Source organism: Onychostruthus taczanowskii, unplaced genomic scaffold (genome assembly GCF_017590055.1).
Source record: "Onychostruthus taczanowskii isolate IOZ18803 unplaced genomic scaffold, ASM1759005v1 scaffold8, whole genome shotgun sequence".
In the NCBI taxonomy this organism is placed as follows: Eukaryota; Metazoa; Chordata; class Aves; order Passeriformes; family Passeridae; genus Onychostruthus; species Onychostruthus taczanowskii.
This window is the reverse complement of record NW_024505892.1, coordinates 13,557,103-13,578,766: the sequence shown is the minus strand read 5'-3', so window position 1 is coordinate 13,578,766 and position 21,664 is coordinate 13,557,103. Positions and strand designations below refer to the sequence as shown.

The 21,664-nt window shown below is 39.2% G+C and overlaps 1 protein-coding gene across 6 annotated transcripts in view; it reads right to left on the bottom strand.

The window, feature by feature from the left end:
- The window catches only part of ARID1B (AT-rich interaction domain 1B), a 326,090-nt gene that overhangs the window by 213,996 nt on the left and 90,430 nt on the right, over positions 1-21,664 (bottom strand). For all 6 annotated transcript variants that reach the window (XM_041423655.1, XM_041423657.1, XM_041423654.1 and 3 more), the window contains exon 5: positions 11,443-11,553. In XM_041423655.1, coding sequence (XP_041279589.1) covers positions 11,443-11,553 — 111 coding nt within the window. The remainder of the gene's footprint in view (positions 1-11,442; positions 11,554-21,664) is intronic.

Here is a 21,664-nt window from a genome sequence, read left to right as displayed (position 1 = left end):
GCAATAGTTCGGTGTGCTGCCGGGGAAGCCACGGATCCACTGGATGCACTTTTTAAAGGCTGCTGTACCGAGTCTCCAGGAGGGAATGCAGCTCCTCTTCGAGGTGCCATGTTCCCCACTGCATCACAGCCATTCGCCAAAACCAATACAAAAGTAATGTACTCCCTTTCGGTGTAATCAAGTTGGGTTACCTTGCAAACCCCCTAGAGAGGAGACAGAAGAGATGGAGAAAAGCCTGATCCTTAAACAACCCAAAATTTGAAAGTATATGTTTTAATGTTAACACATATAGAGAGGTGTGTATATTACAAGCATAACTTGGTTATTGCCTAGTCTGAAGGAAATCTAACCCTGTTCTGCAGAAATAGGGACACTTTGCTTCCCTCTCAGTACAAAAGTACTGTGAGGTTTTGTATCCTTACCAGAAAGGTATCTTCTCACCTGAGAGCGCCCAGAGGTGTCCAGAGACGCTAAACCCCAAATACAGCAGCACAGAGCACCCTGGTTATCCAGCAAACACAGCACACAGCCCATGCACACCGTTCAGCCCAGGATGACATGTCAGCCCGCGAGCTGACTGGATGAGCATCAGCACAAGCCACCACACCCTGTCCCTGATCCACATTCTCCCAGTCCAAGGCACAGCGGGGGCCAGCACTTGCTGGTGGGTTTTGTCACTCTGTAAGGCTTGGAGATAGGTATTGCTCACAAGCTTGAGCTGGATCCTGCACGTGACCGTGGACCAATAACCCCAGACTGAACTTGGAGAAGCATAAGCTGCCTGATCTGCACTTGTTTAATCATGAATCTCGAAGTTCTGCGGAATATAAAATTCAGCTTTTGACAAACCTGAGCCCATGTTATTCAAAATAAGCACACAGAAACTGAGAGTGTGCGAAAAATTCAAATACACATTGATGGGGATACAGTATGTTTAAGATTGGAAGGAAAAGTAATAATTTTAAAAAGAAATAATAAAGGAGGAGGTTGAAGTGGTTTTTTGTTTCTATCTTCTTTTAAATAAACATTTTTTTAAAAAACCCTTTGCACCATAGCTGATCACATATTTTGTTTCCAAGTTTCATCTTTAATGGCTGTGGGTGGTGGAGAAAAAATGTGTCAGACTAAGTCCTCTAATTACTTCTAAACTCTGGAGTTTCACTGAGTGCTGTAAGTGAAGATAGTCTTTAGTTGGCATGGCTAACTGACGACTGCCCTCTGACCAAATCTCCATGGAAATGGAGGTCAAGTGATCAAAATTCACACAGGAGGGAAAGTTTGTTTTTCTAGCAAAAATAAGGTAAAGAATTTATAGGATACAGGATACACTTCAGTCTGACCTATATTACCATGAATATAGCATTAAAAAGCAAGCACTAGAAATCACTGGTTCTAACCAGCAAAAATTAAAGAGCTGAAGTGTAAGTATATTCAAGTACATGCATGGGTGCATTCTCATCATTTCATAGGATTTGATATGTAACCTCTGGTTCTTTGCAGAGGAGAAAGACAACTCTGTAGACAGGCCAAATGGCCCCTCTCACACCGAGCTGTGGTCTCAGTGCTGCAATGACCCTCTGTCCAGAAGCAGCCCAAGGCTTCCAGAGCCAAAAAAATCCCTGTACTTCATCATACCTCAGAATAGGAACAAAAATGCTGTTACTGTGATTTCCAGTGGGGCAAAATGTCTAAAAAGCTCTGCAAGAAGAATCATCAGTCATTTAAAAACATTGATGTGTATGTGCAGTCTTCGTTAATCTTCTTTAAAGGTACAAGCAAAAAAAAGTTAATTAAAGAAGACTGACAGGAAACAGATTATGATAGAATCCAAATGAAGCTGTGAGATGTTACTAAAAAAATTAATTTGACCAGGCCCCCCAAACAACAGCAATAAAACCCACAGATTTGAAGATTTTACAGCCTTGTTTCAATAAATTCTGAAGAGCTGTGCTGAAAATTGCACTGAATATTTAGGGTTTTTTTCCACTTTCATGTAGGCATGATAATAATGATACAACAAACAAGACAGGAAAAAAAAAGTTTCTATGAAGCTTTCATTAAGCCATACTATTAAGATCTTGACACAAACTTTAAGTTAAAATAAAGGAAATAAATAATCTGGAGTTTTTCTTCCATCTCCACTCTCCCATGGAGTATCACATGAAAAACTGCTAAGGTTTTCAGTTTCAAGTCTAAACCTAAAATATAACAGTTTGCATAAGTTTTATCCCACACCATAATGAATTAGTTCACAAGGGTCAATGTCTGTACTTAATCCATACACCACTTCATCTACCTATTTAATCTCATTTTGGGTGTAACAATTGAGTTTAAAAATCTCAGATCACTTCCACTTCCTTTATTTCCATGCTTTTCAAAAGCAACAACTGGCTACTGAGTAATTTGCAGTTTAAGAAACAAAATTAGTAACATTTTCAATCTCTTTCATTACCTTTTGTGCAAAATGCATTGGGAAATGCATCAGCTATGGTACTGTAAATATACATGTGAATCTATACCTTATTCTATGGCATGAAACAAGCTTTGTCCTCTACACTAAGTCCACTAGTGTATATTCAGCAAACCTTACTGAAGTTTACTGATGCATAAGGTATTACTACATGCAAACATAAATACAAATGCTCATGTACGCTTATCTTTATATTATTTCCCAAAATGATAATTTCAGTTGGAAGGTGGAAGATAAACCATTAAGTGAATCTCCACCTTGAAGGGAAAAAGCCAGACAAAAACCACCAAACTCAACACCACACACTGATACAAATTCATGCAATTTAACTATAATGTAAAACAAATGATCCAGGATGGCATACTTCCCTATCCTAATGCAATTATTCAAATGTGCCTCAAAATTCAGGTACTAAGTCTTATTTAACACAGTAAATCTCACAATAAGGTTAAGATGATTAAAAGGGTCATCTGCAACTACTGTATGCATAGAAGGAAAGAGATCAAAAGCCTAAAGACTGGGAATTGAATGTAGCCCTTTCCTGGCATTATTGGCTTTTCTATCTTAATTTCAACATTCTATGATGCTTCACCTCCAAAATCACACTGCCAATCCAAACAGGACCATCTTTACAAAGTCTTGTGTTTGGAATTGAGTGGGAAATGACACAGAATAATCTGCATGGTCTTAGCAGCAGGTTAAAATGTAAATGCCTTCCAAAGACAAATGCAGATGCCCCCTGTGCTTGTGTGTGTGCATGTGTGTGTGTATGTGTATGTATTTTTAAAGGTAAATTAATAATGGAAACTTATCTACATGAAACACACTTCAGAAGCACTTCTCACATACAGCACAATACAGCACAGATTCTGTAAAAAGTCACCATATATCACTGTCTTCAAGAGAAGATTCATAGTGAATCTGAGATGTATGGCTCAGCAAAGAAAGGAAGGTTGTGGAGGTTTAAGTAGCACAAGACATTAGGTTTAAAGAAAACACATTTAAGGAACATTTAAAAACCTGTTTCAAACCTCAAAAAAGCAACCAAGCCCAACAAGCAACCAACAACAAAAGAACACTACTAAAACGTGTGAATGGCCTCACAGTACAGGACTGAATTTATCATTATCTGGACACAGTATTATGAAACAAACAGTACCTTACAAACACTTCCCATTTGCACTGTGATGGCACCTAGAATCCCCAGCAATTAGGGACACACCATAAACGATCAGACAAAGCACTGTGAAACCTGGCCTAATCTTAACACTATTGACCGTGACTGCACAAACATCTGCTCACACAGAAACAGCAGCTGACCAGGACCACTCAGGAGTCAGCGTCACATCAAAGACTGCTAACTTTTTTTTTTTCTAAACATGAAAGCTGCAACAATAGCACCAGCAACCAACATGTTCCCAGCAAACAGGAATGGAAGGACGAAGAAAAAGAAAAGGAATCTACTGCTAGGCTTCAGATGTTGCTGGTCAGAGTGAGTTACTGTGTTTAGCCAAGGTTATGAAGCTGAGGTCATACTTCACAACGGTTGGACAAGCAAAGGAGTTACTTGAGAGGAAAAAAAATCCCATCTTACAGGAACACTTGTGTTAAAAATAAAGAAAAAACATTTACAGTGTCTCAGGTACTTCCTGAAATGGTATTCAAGTGAGTAATACTCCTTTGTCTTACTTTCTGCGTTGTAATCCCCATGTTCACACAGGCATGAACAAAGACATGCACCAGTGAATACATTAAGCTTTGGAATTTATAGTATGCTATCAACTCAAAATTTACAAACAACCAAGCAGATAAGCTATCTGCGCTTTTATGCACTATACATGTATGTACACACATTATGTAAAATGTTCAAACAGTAAAAATTGATCCCCAAATAAAAAAAATCCCTGCCACTTCAGACACAGATTCTCAAATGCAGAACCTAAAGGCACTGACTTGGAAATTTAGGCAGATTAAAAAGACAGCCAGTGCAGTTACTGCCCCTGCAGCAGGTATGTCTGAGCCACGCACACAGAGGCACCTGTGCTACTACAGTTTACAGCCTTGCATATTAAAGTAACCTTGGGAGCTTTCAGCTCTCATTTCAAGCTGCAAGATTTGGTGGTTCAGGGGCTATCACAGGTGCAGTTCAGTCACCCTAGCTAGGAGGGCAGCAGCCTCTGTGGAAGGGATCAGCCTGAGTCAGGGGGTGGTAAGGAAATAAAAATTTGAATGCTTCAACCACCCAAATTAAATCTAGTTTCTTAATTTCTGAATTGGCACCAATACTACTCTAGTATTTGGAGGTATATGATGCAACTTCTCATGGCTTCAAAAAACATTCCAGGAAAAAATCTACTAATACTTTACTATTCCACTTAGAACAACATTGGCCTATATAACTACAAGTTTTTGCAATCTTAACCACTACTGGGATCTATAATCCCCTAGCAGGTTTCCCACATAAACTTCATGTAGAGGTCAGACTAAGTATTTCTTTTTGCATTTGTAAATTTTCTTGGATCATAAATTAGCCATTTTGTTATTACAAGGATGTTGTAAACATTGTAAATGTGAAGCATTTTGAATCTGGAAAAGGTGATGAATAGTCAAGTATCTTTCTTACAATACTTAGTGAAATTACTTTTTATACTTCAATAACAACCTGAAACCATTCTTTTAAATAAATATGATCAATCTGTCAGGCAAAATCAAGTAATTCTGTAAAGCACTAAACACAAATTAATAACAACAGGTCCTTCTCTTCACACTATAAATATTAAGAATACCTAATTCAAGCATCTGTAATTTTGGTTTCAATGTTTCAGCTTAACCCTACATGGACAGCACATGCCCAGGGCCGCTCTGCACTACTTTAATTGCACTTTTCCCCCAAAATGGGACTGGAAGTTAATGTACAAATTGACTCTAGGACAATGAATCACTTCGACATGAAGTCCTGGTTTAACTGAAATCAGATGTCAAGTGTGGACGAGGACGTGGGCACACGAAGTTGCCTCCCCTGATAACATCACCAATGTCAGTGGTTCTGCAGTGGCTCACACTGGTTTGACCCATTATTCTGACTGACACAAACGGGAGGCCACATACTGGATCTGGATCCAGCAGCTACAGAGCATGTTTTGCACCTCAGAAACACACAGAAATACATATACTTGATCTCGCTATACATATCTGTTGAGTGAAACTGTTCTAGCTACAGGTTTACAAAGAATGTCAAGGGGAAAAAAAAAACCAAAAAAGCAACCTAGCAACTGCACTTGATCCAAAATTAAAATAAGCTGGAAAAAATAGCAACTTCTTCCAACTCTGCATGTAATGGCTACGAAAAACCTTTGAGATAGCTTAGTCACTTCTTTGCAACTTGAAGCTTTTTTCCTTTTATTCCAGGCTTAAACAAAGTTCAGTGGGGCATCAAACTGCCTCAGTTTTAAATTACAGTCTGTACTTTAAAATAGAATGCATGCACCACATGTTCCTGAAGCTAGAGGGTGGGAGTGTTATTCACTGAAAATTGAAGGCTTGTTGAGTCAATAATCTTCTTTCACAGAGTAACAATTTTCAGCTAAAATTTCTTGACCCAAACAAAGGAAAACAAGATCATTCAGTTATTTTACAATGTTGCAGAAAAGAGAAAGGAAAAGTGGGAAAGAGGCACACGAGTTTTATCCTACTTGAAGTAAAAACAGTGGAGAATTTAATTCACAAGTATTACATACTCGCATTTCTTTCTTCACGGTTTACCGTACTCCCAAACAGATATTTTCAGGCAGAGACATGAACAACTTCAGGACAGATTTGCTATCATGTACTACACACCTCTATCAGCTGGCAACAGCATTTGCCTCCCAAGAATGAAAAAAAAAATTAATTTATAGAACTTTTTTTCCTCTTCTTTCTCAATCACAACCAATACTCTGTATTTTTAAAATAGTACTTAAATTTAGATCAAACGTTGTATTTGCTTACCTGTAAAGAATTCAACAAAGGTTACAAAAACGAGGGCCACTGCACTATCTTCTCCTTTAATACTGGTCTGTCCTTACACGAAAGGCTACAGTGGTAATTAATATTTACATGATGGTAGTGCCCACAACCCTGATCATGATTAGGGCTTACTGGACTAAGCTGTATATAAATGTCACCAGAGTCCCTTGTCCTAGCAGTTTAATCTCTGAGAAAAGAAGAGTTACCTCCTGCTCCCAATCACAGTTGCTCAAGTAATGCTGGGAAGTGTTTTCCTGGTCTATTAAGACTTCACACATTAAAGGCATTTGTTCAGGGTGTGTTGTTGCTTGAGATGACTTTCCAAGCTACTTCATATTCTAGAAGTGGGACAGAGAATCTGGATTCCCAAACCCTCCCATGTATTCTCCTCATAGCCTACAACTACTGAGATCCATCTGAAATTATGCTGTTCCATGAGCCAAGTGTATCTAGTTTTGGATTTAGCTCAGTACTAATTCCCAACAGAGATCCTCAGAAATCTAATTTGGTACCTGCCTTCTACAACAAAAAAGGTGTGTCAACCAGAGGAAAAACTGTCCAGCACTCTAAACATCTTTCAGAGGCTCATTAAAATGAGGTAGAACAGAACTGTGAAGCAGTTAATAAAATCAGGAAGGGATTGCTGATGTGTTTTCCACGGTACCAAGTATAATGAAACAAGACCACTAATATCTTAAATATAGTTTATCTGTCCAAGCAACAGTATGTATTATTTTGAGCTCTGAAGTTCATACAACTATAGATGTACAGAATCACAACCAACTTTGTCAGGTCACAGCACTGCACAAGATTCAAGTGGTATTCCACCTCCAGTGCTGGCTACTATTGTCGTTTTCATTGGAATTGCTTTGATTCAATAAAAACACCCAGTGAATAACTGGTGTCATAGAACAAATCCATGAACTCTGAATTCTGAACGATCTAGCAGAGCAGTGATTCCCTCAATTCCAGAAAAAATCTTGCCCTTCCAACACTGCATGACCCCCAGAAAGCACAAGATAAACCTAAGTTATAACACTTAAGCTACAATTTCCCTACAGTTTACACGGGTGCAGGTGAGAACCACCACAACCCCACCTTGTCTACAGCCTCTGTCTGTACATGCTCATGCCTCTGTACTTACACTCATGGGGTTGCATTAAGCAGTTTAGGGAAGGGAACTGGCAGAAAATTCACCTTACAAAAAGAAGTGAACTGTCTTCTGTTTGTCTGTGGCTCTGTGACTGCTACAGGGCCTGACTGTGAACACTGGAATCTGCTGTGCACCATGTCTCAGCTGACAGGATGACAGCATCTTAAACCCTTCCAACAAGACCATACAGTCATTTAGGATATGGCTAAAATCCAAGCTGCCATGGCCCCCACTGTCTGTCCCCTTTCCCACCATAGCTGCTGATTTCCATCTCCTTGTCCAAGGTGCCACTGGTGTCCATGCTGTTACTCAGTGATTCAGTCAAACACCAACCCAGAAATAGAGAGAGATTATTTTTCATCTGGTTCAGTTCCCCAAGTCAAATCCACTGGCCAGTCCCAGGAGCAACAGTGGAGGAGATGGGATGGCACAGACAACATGTGGTGGGGCACACTGCAGGACTGCAGTTGCCCTCGCTTACAGCAGCTCGAGATGCCACAGAGCTTTTACCTGTAGGTTGCAACAAAAAAGCCTTGGCAGAAACCTATCTCTTAAAAGCTTGGCAACGTTGGGTCATTTGACCTTATAGCTCAAGGAAGCACACCTGACGCTGGGCAAAAAAGGGCCTTATTAAAACAAAGTAAGAGTAAAAACAGTAGCAGCTATCTGAAATTATTTTAATATTCATGCCAATTAAAAAAATTATATTAATTAATATTTCTGCTCCTTATTGCAGCAACACAATCCAGTGTGAATATTTATAAATGCACTTATTAAAGACAAAATAAAGGATTAGTCTTCATATAAAGATAGCCTACTGCTGACACAAGCTCCTTTACTGCAACAACAAATCTGCAGATACATCCTTCACAAGCTTTTTCCTGTAAGTCTGCTCCAGCTTTCTCACAATAAAAAAAATGTGTGTTTTGCTATTATCCCTTAAGTCTTGATAAATATGTTCTGTAGTAGTTGTTCTCCAGACAATTTCATTCAGACCTCTCCCCCTTTATTCCTCCACTCTAATAAGGAACAGTTTCTGTTTATGACTTCCTTTCCTTCACAGAGTACCTAACTCCCATGTTTTCTCAAAGGCTTGAGATTTCCTTCTAATTGTGACCCCAACAAAAGTGCTTGGAGCACTATTCTGTGCAACTTTTCATTTGGGCTCTCAGTGACTCCACATGGTCAGAGACCTACAGGTCAAACCCTCCAGATATCAGAGCAGTTAGGAGAAGGAAAGCAAGCATTGTATAGAATCTGACAGGCCATTAGAAGTAGCTAATAAAGCCATATTTTGTTTGTAGCCATTTGTTACCAACCCACATTACAAATTTGTCCGCTTTGAACTTTATGGGAACATTCATGCCAGGACTTTTATATACAATGTGTGAAGGAAACGGAACAACTATTGAGCTCTTCAGCTGTGCTTACTGTGACACAAACCTGCTGAAAAAACTCCCCCAAAGGGTGACACAAGCCAACATTCAGTGCTGCAGAAAGTGGCCAGCTCCTCTTCGAATCCATCAAAGGGAAATTCTTTTTTTAAAGCCACATCAGAGAAAACCATTCACCATTTAGTATTACATCTCTTTTGTTGTTTTTCGACACTTGTATAAGCTTGCTATATAGCCGCTGTGATTTTACACAATGCCCTTAAGAAATAAAAAGATAACGGGCAAATTGTATAAATACCAGAATACCATGAAACAAGACATAACTAAATTTTATTAAAAGCCTAGCACCACTGCTATAATTTCAAGCTTCACTGTACAGACACAACTTACTGACTACTACCCTGAAGAACCACATTACCCAAAAACAAGCTTAAGAAGCCATAGTGAGTATACCAAAATGACGCTAACTAGGAATACTGAACAAGAAACAGTGATCAAGGGTTTTCACAAGCAGTCTAAAACAGAATACAGAACGCTCCTGCTTCAGGGAAAAACCACCATGTTCAAACCATTACCCCAAACAGACTTATATTAAAGCATTTAATGTATGGATCATCAAAAAAACCCTTGTTGCTGCATACAAAGAATGGAAGTTGTTTTTAAATTTGAAAAACACAACAAACAAAAACCCCACACCAACACCAAAATACAGAATTACAGTACCCTCCATTCCCCTCCACATGAAAACAGCAGTGTTTTTTGAGTGTATGAAGTATTCTCAGGTTACGCATCAAAGCTTTTCAGTAATTAGGAGTCTCAGTAACAGCATTCGGGACCCACTTAGAGTTTAAGCTCTGTGGCCAAAATGGTTAACATTCACTGTTAATACAACCAGCTTACTCATACCTAGAATAATTATGAGCTACTAAATATACCAAACACTCTGGGACACAGATAATACCCAATACTCTGCTTAAATATCATGATGCTGGAGATAGGACAGAGCATGGACTAAAAGTAGGACAATTGTTTAAGAAAAAACACGTCAAATTAGCAGAACATTAGCTGATAAATAACTTTACTTCTCTCTACCCTAATAAACACTGTTCAGGAAAAACTGGGAGATAAAAAGTCCTTTATCGTATCCCTGCTTTTTAAACTAGGTAGTTGTTGCCAAAATAGTTCAATGTCCACAGAAGCTACTATTTTTAAGGTAACTGCCAACATCCATTTTTGAGAACTGTTCAGACAAACTAGTCTTTTTAAAAAAGGGCTCCTGAAAACTGTCAAATTAATACTATGTTCAAAGCAAATGGGTAGCTTTTCTCATACCAGTTTCCATGGCTTTTCCTGAGACTTGCATGTCTCAAATGTCATGTAAAGAATTTGTAGCACATGTACTCTCCTAGGTGCAAAAGATATAACTTTAAAATGCTATGAATATGTTTATTGCCCTATTTTTAGGGATTTACAATTGTGCCATGTGCCAGAGGTAATATATACAACATACTACCAGATTTCACAAATAAATGTGATATCTTGATACAGTAAACTTTTCAGAGAGATCTCTCTGCCAACTGCAAATAAACACATATCCAGTGAACGGCGGGAAGTATCTTACATGTTGCTGATACATTATTCCAAGCCAGAGGTCACATAGTTTATATAAAGTTTTCATCATTTAAGCTGAACATACTCTAGTTGGTTCAAATTCATGCTGGTTTATACCAACAAACAAGAAAATCACCAACACAAGGAGCACACAGAGACAAGGCTAAGTACTTTGTCCATTACAAGACCTTCAAAAATGCAAGCAGCTGCAATGTCTTCACAACATATTTGTGCTGTTCCCACAGCAGAACGTGTAGAGCTCAGAAAAGCTGATAACTATTAGTCCAAAATAATCTCCTAATAAAAAAATCAACCTAGCCTAAGTACTGCTGTCATTCCTGCTTCTACACTTGTGTAGTAATAGATATTACCAGAATTAACATGTCAAACTCATTACTGATTATCAGGGTTTGGAACAGACAGCTCTTGGTAACAATATTTTAAACCAGAATCTACTGAAAAAATTTGAAAAAGGACACAGAAAAAAGCCTCCTCCTCACCAGATTGGTTTGTGCAAGTATGGAATTCCTAAAGTTAAAAAATCAATCAATTTCCTCTATGCAAATACACATGTACAGAAGCACAGAACACGCATGTGCATAAATAGTGCTGTTCTGAACGAGAACAAGCCTAAGCCAAGTTCACTCACATACAAGCTATCTGTTCCCATAATTTTAAAAACAATTTTTCATCAACCTTATTTAGTATTTCTTCTTTAACTGCTTCTTATCTGCTCATCCCAGATGCCATGAACTGATATGTAAAGTGCTTTCAATTTTAAAATACTGAAACAAACATTATTTTCTTACTGGTAAACTCGATGGTCTTTCTTGCTGGATTAGATTCAAGTCTTCATGGTTAGGCTTTCCTGGGGCCACAGGGGGTTGAGATCTGGTTCCATAGCCTTCCTGAGACATGTCCTGCAACAACAGTTGTAGAAGAATTATTAAACTGACTCAGTAATTATAATTAAATCTGCATCATGGAAGGGTGAAAATAAAACAGCTGGGTTTTTTTTTTTTTGATTTCTAGTTTTTACTAGTTAAACCTTTCTGATAGAAGTATCAGGTCCACACAGGTACTGCTATGACATGTGCTGTTTGTAAAGAAAACCAGGGAGCTGAGATGCATGCCAACAACCACCAGGGAATCGCACCACTGGAACATGGGAAAACACACAAAACCAAACCACTTAAACAACCCTATTTTACTGTAAAAGAGTTAGTAGCAAGCATCAAGATTCGTCCTACTCTAAGATGTACTCTCAAGCGTTTTGATAAAGTACTGAGCCAGGGAAGACCGGACTTGAAAACAGGATCACAATCACGCTGTGTAATCAGACTCCTGTAACAACCCTGGATTTACCATCGGTACTACTGGCGCAAATTTCAAACCCTGGCCATCAGGTCATAGCACACAGCACAGTCACTGCATCTGCTGGAGGCACATTCTGTTTGAAGGGTTAGAGGGCACATGTATTTGATCAAGCATAGCTCCAAACTTGTACCAGTAACCTGGGGATTTTCCTCCCTACACAGGCCCAAGCAGTCGTAGTTAATGGCCCAACACAACACCCACCATGCATGGATGGGGGGAGCAATGAAACTGCGTCCTGCACCCCATCTCCCACCCCGCAGCACAAGCTCTTATCACACACAGAGATACTTGCCCATTGCAAAGCCTTAAATTCAGGCTTCATTTTAGCTTCTATAGCAGCTTCTTTAGGGAAAACAACAGAAAGCTCAATACTGACTTCAGCATGTATAACTGGCAGGCAAAGTTGAAGAACCAGTTCCTGCTAGAAAAGATATCCCACCTTTTTCTTTGTTTTTAAATGATTTAACTCTCCCCTTCCCTAGTTTACCACCAGTTCAGTTTGCTTCAGCCACCCTAAGGCATTCAATTTTGTGGCATACCTGAAGCAGGTAGGAGCTGCAAGGCACAGAAGGACAGGACAAGCTGCCCTCTGCCCCACCCCACCATCACCTTGATGCTGCCTGTGCAGGGCTGCTCAGGCAGCCCAGTGCCCACAGCCACAGCTGCGGCTCACGCACAGACTCCAGAAGGCAGCTGGCTGGCAGAGCAGGAAAGCTTTCTGTCTCTGGTTTTAGCCCAGCTTCTGACAGAGAGAAATTTGTTAACAACTGTACCATTTCCATTCAGCCCCTTCCACCCATTTGGACTCTCACAGATTATTTTAAGAGATGCAGAAAATTCAATGGGGCTAATTAAACAGACCCCAGCAAACCTGATACGATATAAACCCAGCAATAAATGGCCCTATCCCTAAGCCTGTGCCAAGTAAAATCAAGAAACACTTAAAAGGCCAGCACTTCAATGTGGTTACCAGCAGAGGGTAACAATTAGGCTTAAGGGTGACAAAGGCTGATGGCTGAATGATTATTATCCCCTGTGACCCCCCGCACTCCCTCCCGCCCAGATTTCCACTTGTCACACAGCTCTCCTGCTGCGCACACCAGCAGGTTCCTGTGGATTAACCGTGAGGTTTAAAATCAACAAATGGCACAAGGCCTCCATTCAGCAGCCTTCACCCCAGTACAAAGGAGTAGAAAGGTGCAGGACAGCTTCACAATAGGCAAACAAATGAGCAAACCTCTGCTTTCCTTTTTATTTAAAAAAGCGCACGCACACACACTCACCACGCTCACGCACACTGGGGCTGCCACTACACAGGCATTCCCAATAAACATGGCAACCCCAGATTTCAACTTCCAATTCAGCATTCAATGCTGTTCTTCCTAATTCTTAAAAAATTACACCAAATAAAAACCACTTGTCAAAACAACAACAACAAAAACCACACAGCTATACCAAGAGTGATGAAAAAGGCTAAATGGAATATTCAGTTTAGGAGACATCACTGTAGAAACACAATTGTTCCTATTTCCAAACAGACACTACAGGATTTTGCTGGGAAGCAAACATGTTTTTTATATTTTGAAAAATCAAGAGCCAGTACTTCCTTACAATGTACCAAGCATGGGTTTTCCCACATGTTTGCAGGACTTTAACCTTGCTTCCTACTGAAATTTCCAGGGAGACCAGAGCAGGAGAGAGAAGAGACAGCACGCTTACTCATGAGAAACACTGCAGGTTGAATGGAATTTACTTTTACCTGGTATTTGGAGACTATGTATGAAATGCCTTTCCACACACCGAAGAGCACATTAAAAACCCCAGACACAACACCCTTTGTCTTTTTAAATGCACTGTTTTCATAGAGCTTTCCTTTCTGTCTGTAGAAAAATCAAATCCATTTGCTGAGTTGTAGGTGAGGTTTGCAAACACACAGACATTTGTGTTTGTTAATGATGCAGGCACCTGTGCACTCCAAATGGGACTGAGATTACAAACTCTTTCTTACATTCTCTGTAAAGCTATATAGATACTTGGATCACTAGAAACTTGGAAAGCAGCTCTTGAGAAATAAAGGATAAGTTTGCTCTCAGTAAGCTGCAGGCTTGGGAATCTCCCAGATGAAATATGCATGGGACTGTGTGTATAATTTTATCTGTTTATACATATGTATTGTCCAATAAAAACAGTCCATTTATATCCTAAACATAATGATTAAATAATAGCATATTTCACTAAGAGGTTGGCTTCATAACCAAAGTAGTGCTTAGTATAATTTTCACTGAAAAACAGAAGAGAGAAAATCCCTACTGCCTTTCTTCAGTTCTGCATTTGGAAATTTTGTTAACATACAGCATATTACAGAATAGCTACAACAGATTTTGAGAGATAAATAAGAAGTAAGGACAGAAGTATTAGAGTAAATTGTCTGTCACGGAGGAAATGCATGGAATTGGCAATTCTCACAGCTTTGAAAGGTCATTTTTCTTCCTAGCATCTAGAAATGGATTTATCGGGGACTGAAGAGAGGGAACATAAGGGGAAGAGAAACATGTTACCACGTGTTATGCTACAGTCATGGCTGAGGAATTCCCCATTGATACTGAGACTCAGTCTTCTCCTGGGACTCCTGACTTTTTTTTTTTTTTTTTTTTTTTTTTTTTTTTGTTTGTTTGTTTTTGTTTGGTTCCCAGTATTTCATCCATCATTGACATCGGCTTTCAAAATAAAGCTTATGACTTTTTATGAATCACAGAAAATCCTTCCTCTCATAGATGAGCATGTGTGTAAGACAGAAACCCAGGCTTTTATAAACAGAAGGCTACAAGTTTCCACTCAGAACTTTCCAACTTGGCACAAACCCAATCATATCATAGCTGTTACAGCACAAACTGTCAACAAAGTTGTAAAATAACTAAAGTCAGGGTTTCCCCCATCAGATTTTAGAAAAGCACAAGGACAAATAATCAGCAAGTCATAAACATATACTCAAAATAGTTGAGGTTTACACTTTTTTAGACTTCCAAAAACACATTTATGATTAAAATAGGTAGATAAGAAAAAAGAACTAGAGAGAGCCTAAAGGCTATATATTGGGTAGGCTGTAGAAATTGGTCTATAAACAATTATTATATTTGGGAAGCAATAATAATAACAAGAACCAATTGCTTTTGATTCACAAAGTGTGGACTAGTTATTAATCTCCTATTTACATACACTTTCAGCTTTTTCTGCAAATTGAAGTATATGGATCTCAAGATTAGTGTAGTCTAATGAGTGAGGGAGGGAATGGGATATTTTCATCCCTCTTGTTCTCTGTTACTGTATTCATCACATAGACTTTCAAAGTCTCTAATTCTGGTGTGGGATTTCACCACCACAGAGGTTTAAAGTGACGGAGTGAGCCTACATACTGGCTGGCAATAAAGTCAAAGGCTCCTTGTTCCTGCCTCCCACAATTCTTGCAGCTGGACACACATCCCTTAGTTTGTATTAGTGGTCTTTATTAGACCACTTTGTAGATGGTGCAACTTAAAACTTGCCAGGTAAGTAACCCCTTCCCCTTCAGCTTTATCATGGCTTACTGAGTCAAGCTGGCCTTGGAAGTGTTGGGTGAGCAAGAGGGGAAGGAAACTTCCTTTCTTTGGCAGCAGCCAGCCATGAGCCTGGCTCCACACTTGCAGCAGGAGTCAGTTACACTGCAACCACTTTGGAACCAGACAGCTTTTTCCCTTTTTCCTGTGCCATGGTAATTTGTGTCATGCTTTCATTCTCTAGCTGGACCTAGCCTAAGACAAGCAAGCCTGTCCACATGGATGTGCTCTCTGCAAATCTGAATGCATATAGCGCTGAAAATGATTGAAACCATGTAGATGCAATGCACATTTGTTTTAAGTTTTGCCGAAGAAGATTAGATCTAATTATAAAATAGTTTAAATTATTTTTAATGGAAAATGAAAGCATAGTGAAAATATTAATGTTTGAGGGAAAACCACATTTAAAGGAGCGTTGGGTGAGAAATGTCATTCAGGCTTCATTCACTTCTACTGCAGTGAGTTTCAGAGGGATAACGTGACCACCCAGGAAGATAAGTATCATGATGGTTAAACAGAAAGAAGATAATTTATTTAAAATAATATGCTAGAACTCAATCTGGAAAAAAACCTCATTAAAAACTATTTTAGCCCATGTTCTTGATTCAGTGGGTTAATCTTAAGAACACTTCAAGCGTGAGAGCTGCAAATTCTATAGCAATGTGACAACAAGCAAAACTGAAAACAAATGTTAATTCTTTTTCTTTTTTTTGCTTCAGACCACTTGAGAATGGAAATCAGAACCTAGTAGAGCAGCCAAGAGAAATGGACAGCCCTACAGTACAAGAGTATTTTACTCGTCTCTGAAGGAATACTGCTGAACAGAAGAAGCCAAGTGATATGTTAGGGGTTATGCTAGAAGGATATGCCTTGTTAGCAGCCAACCAAGCATCTGTTCATTCTGTGTAGAGAAGTATGTATCAACACATCTCCCCTATTTCTACCTTCTGTACTAACAGACTACAATAAAGAAAAAAATTACTTACCAGAATGGTGACATATTCCTAAACAGCCAACTTCTAGCCCAACCTAATATCTAACATGTAAACTCCCAAGTTATATATTATCTGGTAGCACAAAACTGACAACAAAGGCCAGCCAATCTGTTAGAGGAATATTGTAGGTAAGGCTGCACTCAGAAAAAATGTTATGCCCAAAGGCACAGGCAACAGAGTCTCATGCAAGCAGCCCTGAGGGGAACAATCCACTAAGGACAAAAGAGCAGAGACGTTTGCTTGAATCCTGGCCAGATGGTCTGCAGAACTCCTGCAGGATGTAGATGGACTCTTGCAGAAGTTCTCGGGTCAAGAAGAAATACATACATACATATCTTGAATTTTATGAATCAAAAAGGGGGAAGGAAAAAAATGAAACAGAAGCCTACAAAGCCTTGAAGAAAACTGCTACCTTGCAGCTGGAGAGCACTGTGCACAAACAGAAAGCAAGTCTCTTGCTGCACAGGAGGAACAGGTGATTGCAGGAAAAAACATTGTTTTGTCGGTCCTATCACTTATTACACCAACAAAAAAGAAGAGCGTGCTAACCACCGGAGGCGGATTACCAATGCAGTCTGGTAATCCTCTTAAACACGCGAGTCTGTATTTACGTGATGAACTGAATAAACCCTGTTCACAACCAGAACACGTAAATCACTTCAAGCCAACCCTCTACCACCACCATGGAAAGCTGAATGGAGACAAGGAAAGTAGTGGTCCCAAAGAACGGCAACCAGCAGGCTGGCATCTCCTGCAAAATGCTAACACTGTTTTGCTGACTGCTATGTCAGTGGGACCAGCAAGCAGCAACTGCAGCTCTTTCAGGTTGTTATCATTTGCCCACAGTCAAGCCAGGGCTGGATCAGAAATAAAGATGATGCTCTGCCTCACCAAGTTAACTTTGGTCTTCAACATCTTTGGTCTTTCAACAGGTACTAAAGAAAATCAACAACTTCAGAAAATTGCCAAAGCAAAATAGCCCCTTTCTTTTCAAAGAGGACAAGTTAATCCAGAAAACATAACTAATCTGTAAGTGAAAAATCCTACCATGTACATGGATACATATGGAAAACCTGCCAGTTTGCATGCCTCAAGTGCTGACCAATTAATTCCCATAAGACACCTCATCACCTTCTTCAGTGTTATTAATAATGTCCCTTTCAAGATAGGTGCAGTTTCTTTCTAAAACTGACTACATCCTAGACGTCCTTTGTTAGGCTGGTTAAAAAAATATTTACAATGGTAACATAATTTTCTCCCTTCATGATCCCAGTTATCATGAAATGACATCTAAAGTAAGTTGTAAGACACTGCAGAGGGAAGAAAAGAAATACACTATGCAGCAGTTGATGCAAAAGATACTTAGGGGAGCAAATATATTATTGAGGGTCAGCTCATCAGAATTCTCTGGAAGTTATTAGCAAATCAGACTACTATCCAAAGCTTTTTGCTGTAGAATACACTAAAAACATTTTAAGCACAGACAGGGTCAAAAAAACCTCCCCACATCTTACAGGAAGATTTTTTGTTTGGACAACAGCTTCTAGTTGCATAATTAGATAACCTGAGCCAACTAACAAGCCAGAAAGGTCTTTCTTCCTCAACACTCTAGCCCATTTTCACATGTGTCTTGCTATATGGCCTCCAGGAGCCACATTAAGCAAGTGATGCAGGAAGAGCTCCAAGATGAAATCATTCTCAGAAACCCTGATCTTGCTTTTCTCTTTCGCCACTATTGCATTCCATGGATCACAGAGCATATCAATAGTGGATTTAATCAGAAACAAGACATTCCTTCTCGTTTTCCTCTCTCATACTTGTAACATGCCACAAGAAAAATAGGCCAGTTTGATGTTTGTATTAAAATGTGACTGTTGCATACAGCACAGCCTGATAAACAGCTGTCAGCTCTTCAGTTACAGGCAAAAAAGGTAGGATTTTGTTCTACAGATCTAAAGTTCCAGTGTAAATAAAGGATGAGAGCGAGTCCAAAGAAGCAATCTGAGAAATATAACTTGGAAATGGGGGGTAAAATGATCATTTTATTTCCATGCATTTTCCCATGTTTACAGAGCTTTTTGGACTTTTCCTAAGAAACCCACATGGCTTGACAGTCCAACCACGCTTTCATTTTCTACACCCCCTCCTTCCTCTCCCTGCCATTTTTTCACTGACAAAGCTATATTTAAAACAAAACAGAACAAAAAAAAAATTTTTAAAAAGAGGCCTGGCTAGTTTTGCATGTTCTATTCTTTCTAGTCACTTGGGACAGACTACTATGTTAATGTGATGACTTACAGATTTTGTGCCATCCAGCATCCTGCCCTGCCACACTAGTCCTTCCTAAAATTCCAGAATCGCTTCAGCAGACTCGAGACGTGAGGCTGGGCTGAGACACAGCTCTGCACCCCAAAGAAACAGCTAAACCCGGCGAAAGGTGGGAGAGGGGCAGGATTTAAAACCTGCCATTTCTTTCAGCTCAGCTGCTGCAGAAGCAGAGAGCTGGGGGGCTCTGTGCCCCAGAGGGCAGCAGCCTGCCCCAGAGTGCCTGCTGCTGCCGAGGAAGCTCTCCCAAGCATACGGCTCGCTGGCAGAAATGAGGTCAGAGCACTGCCCGCAGCTTACAGCAGAGCTGAAAGCCTGAAGCCAGCTTACAGAATAAAGAGAAAAGCTGCACCGAGAGCAGCTGCTACCTCAAGGCTAATCGAGCTAGGTACGTAAGGATGAGACTTCCTCACTCAAGACTGGGAAACATTACTTCAGTGTTTTCTTAGGGGCACGTCTGTGTCTGTGCTTTGAGGTAGAAGCCAGGACTTCATCTAAAGACTCATGAAAACCTGCAAACCAGTGAGGAAGGGCTGCAAAACATCACTGAGGTTACACTTAAAAAAAAAAAAAAAACAGAATAGAGAGATTTTCTTCCTAGCCCCTGTCCCTCATATATAAAGCTATATCGTGTAACAGACAATATATATCACAGTCCAGTGACACCTGCTAACTTACCCTCTAATACTCCACCACAGAGAGCCCTTACATAAAAACTGAAAGGAGATTTACCTACTATTTTATCAACAGTACAATAATAGGAGAAGGAACTAAAGCTCAGATGCAAAAAAGTCTGTAATAAACTTGGTAAAGAAGGTATTCTCAACTGGTCCATGCTCTTTAACTTTGGTTTTCAGTATGTGAATGTTGGTGTGTTACATTTGGGACTGGCTACTGGAAGTAGAAAATTAGCTGCATTACCATCCTCCCTTTCTCTGCAATCTGTGAAGACACAGAGTATCTGTACAAAAATCTTTAAATCCAGCCTACCACACAGAACAATATCTTAGTCCAAGGAGTGGAAAAAGAACCAAAATTTCCAAAAGGAAGCACCCACCAGTAGAAGCAGTTCAATGGACTGCACAATACAACAGTTTAAACCAACAGCAGTAAACTATTTCTTTATTCTTTTGAGATAGAAAAGTCTTCACCACAACCACAAAGATTTTCTCAAAAGAAAATATTCCCAGCTGGGCTGCTGCTGGGAGCGGCAAGAGGAGGGGGTAAGAGGGTGGTGGACAAATGAAAGAAGTGGTGAAAACGTAAAACTCTGAGACCAGACCACTGACTACTCTTTAATATAGCAATGAAAAAACAGTGATGTTTATTAAAAGTTGGTAAAGGATTACTAGGTAATAAAGCAACAAAGATCCTCTCTTTTTTTGTGAGGGTGAGGGAGAACAATCTGCTTGAATTCTATAGGCAGAGATCCAAATCCCAGACTGGTTATAATTGGTTATTTAGCTTTTTACCTACAAACATGCATGCGGAAGATAGCTTCTTGGCAGTCAGGGATAAACATGAGGAAGACACAAAGAGAGAGGATGTGTTCTTCCAGAGCTTGATTTATTGAGGGACAGCTCACCAAGACCAACAGTTGTTCTCCTCTCTTCCGCAGCATAAACACCAAGTAGTTTTGTCAACATTTAAAGGTAAACTTGTTTTTTAAGTGGTATCTTATTTATTTTGATTTGTTATTTCATTCTTTGTTGTACATATCTGACTGCAACAATTAAAATATCCTGTAGCAATTCAGCTGCATGCTCCAAATTCTATTTGAAATCCTACTACAGTACTGGAAAGAATAATGAATGCATATGAAATGTATACTGGTCAATATTCAGATAATACATTGTCTCAACAACAAAATCCCAATGCTAAATACAGAAAATAAAACTAAATATATGTATACTGAACAGCTTCAATTATTAAGAAAATGCATGAAGCAAAAAAAATGCAGTGTTAAGATTTTATGCCAGGAATATTAACAAACTTCTTTTCCTTGCCTCTGAGGAAAATAATGTGTGTTAATTTAAAGGCCGTAAGAGAATATTGCTATATTGCAACTGGCCGTGAGATGCAATTTACAAGACCACTGAAATCTGGAATATATACTGCTCATACAGAACTAAAAAACCAAACCAACCAACCAAACAGAACAAAGTAAAAGAAAAAAACAACTACTTAGATTTATTAGTAATTTTTAGACTTTACAACATGATCACTTAATTCTGAATGCTATTCTATTTGCATTTTAGAATTTTTCTTAGAACGGCATTTGAATATTCTTTACATTCTAAAATATTTGCCTACATAACTTGTCAATGAACAGCCATCAGATTAGTGGGTCATAAAATAAATGACAATTACATGATCAGGCATCTTCTGATAAACCCACTATTCTGTATAACTAACTGCTACATTTCAAAGGTACGGATAAAATTATTTATGGGATATTAATTTATCTCTCAGAATAATGTTAAAAGAAAACTCTCCTCGACCAGTAAGGAGACTGGTAAGGGTAGCAACAATCGTTATGATCACTAATCTCCTATAACAAAATAGTTTTTATCAGCCTGCATTCTAGTAGTTTTACTATCAAGTTAATTAATTGACTCCTATGCTAATATCTAAATGCCAAGCAATTAATGGCACTGAACTATAGATGGCTTTCCTTTGCTCTTCTAGAGTTATTTTATAAAGCAAATGCAATTCTGTCACTTCACTGATTTAATGCAGGC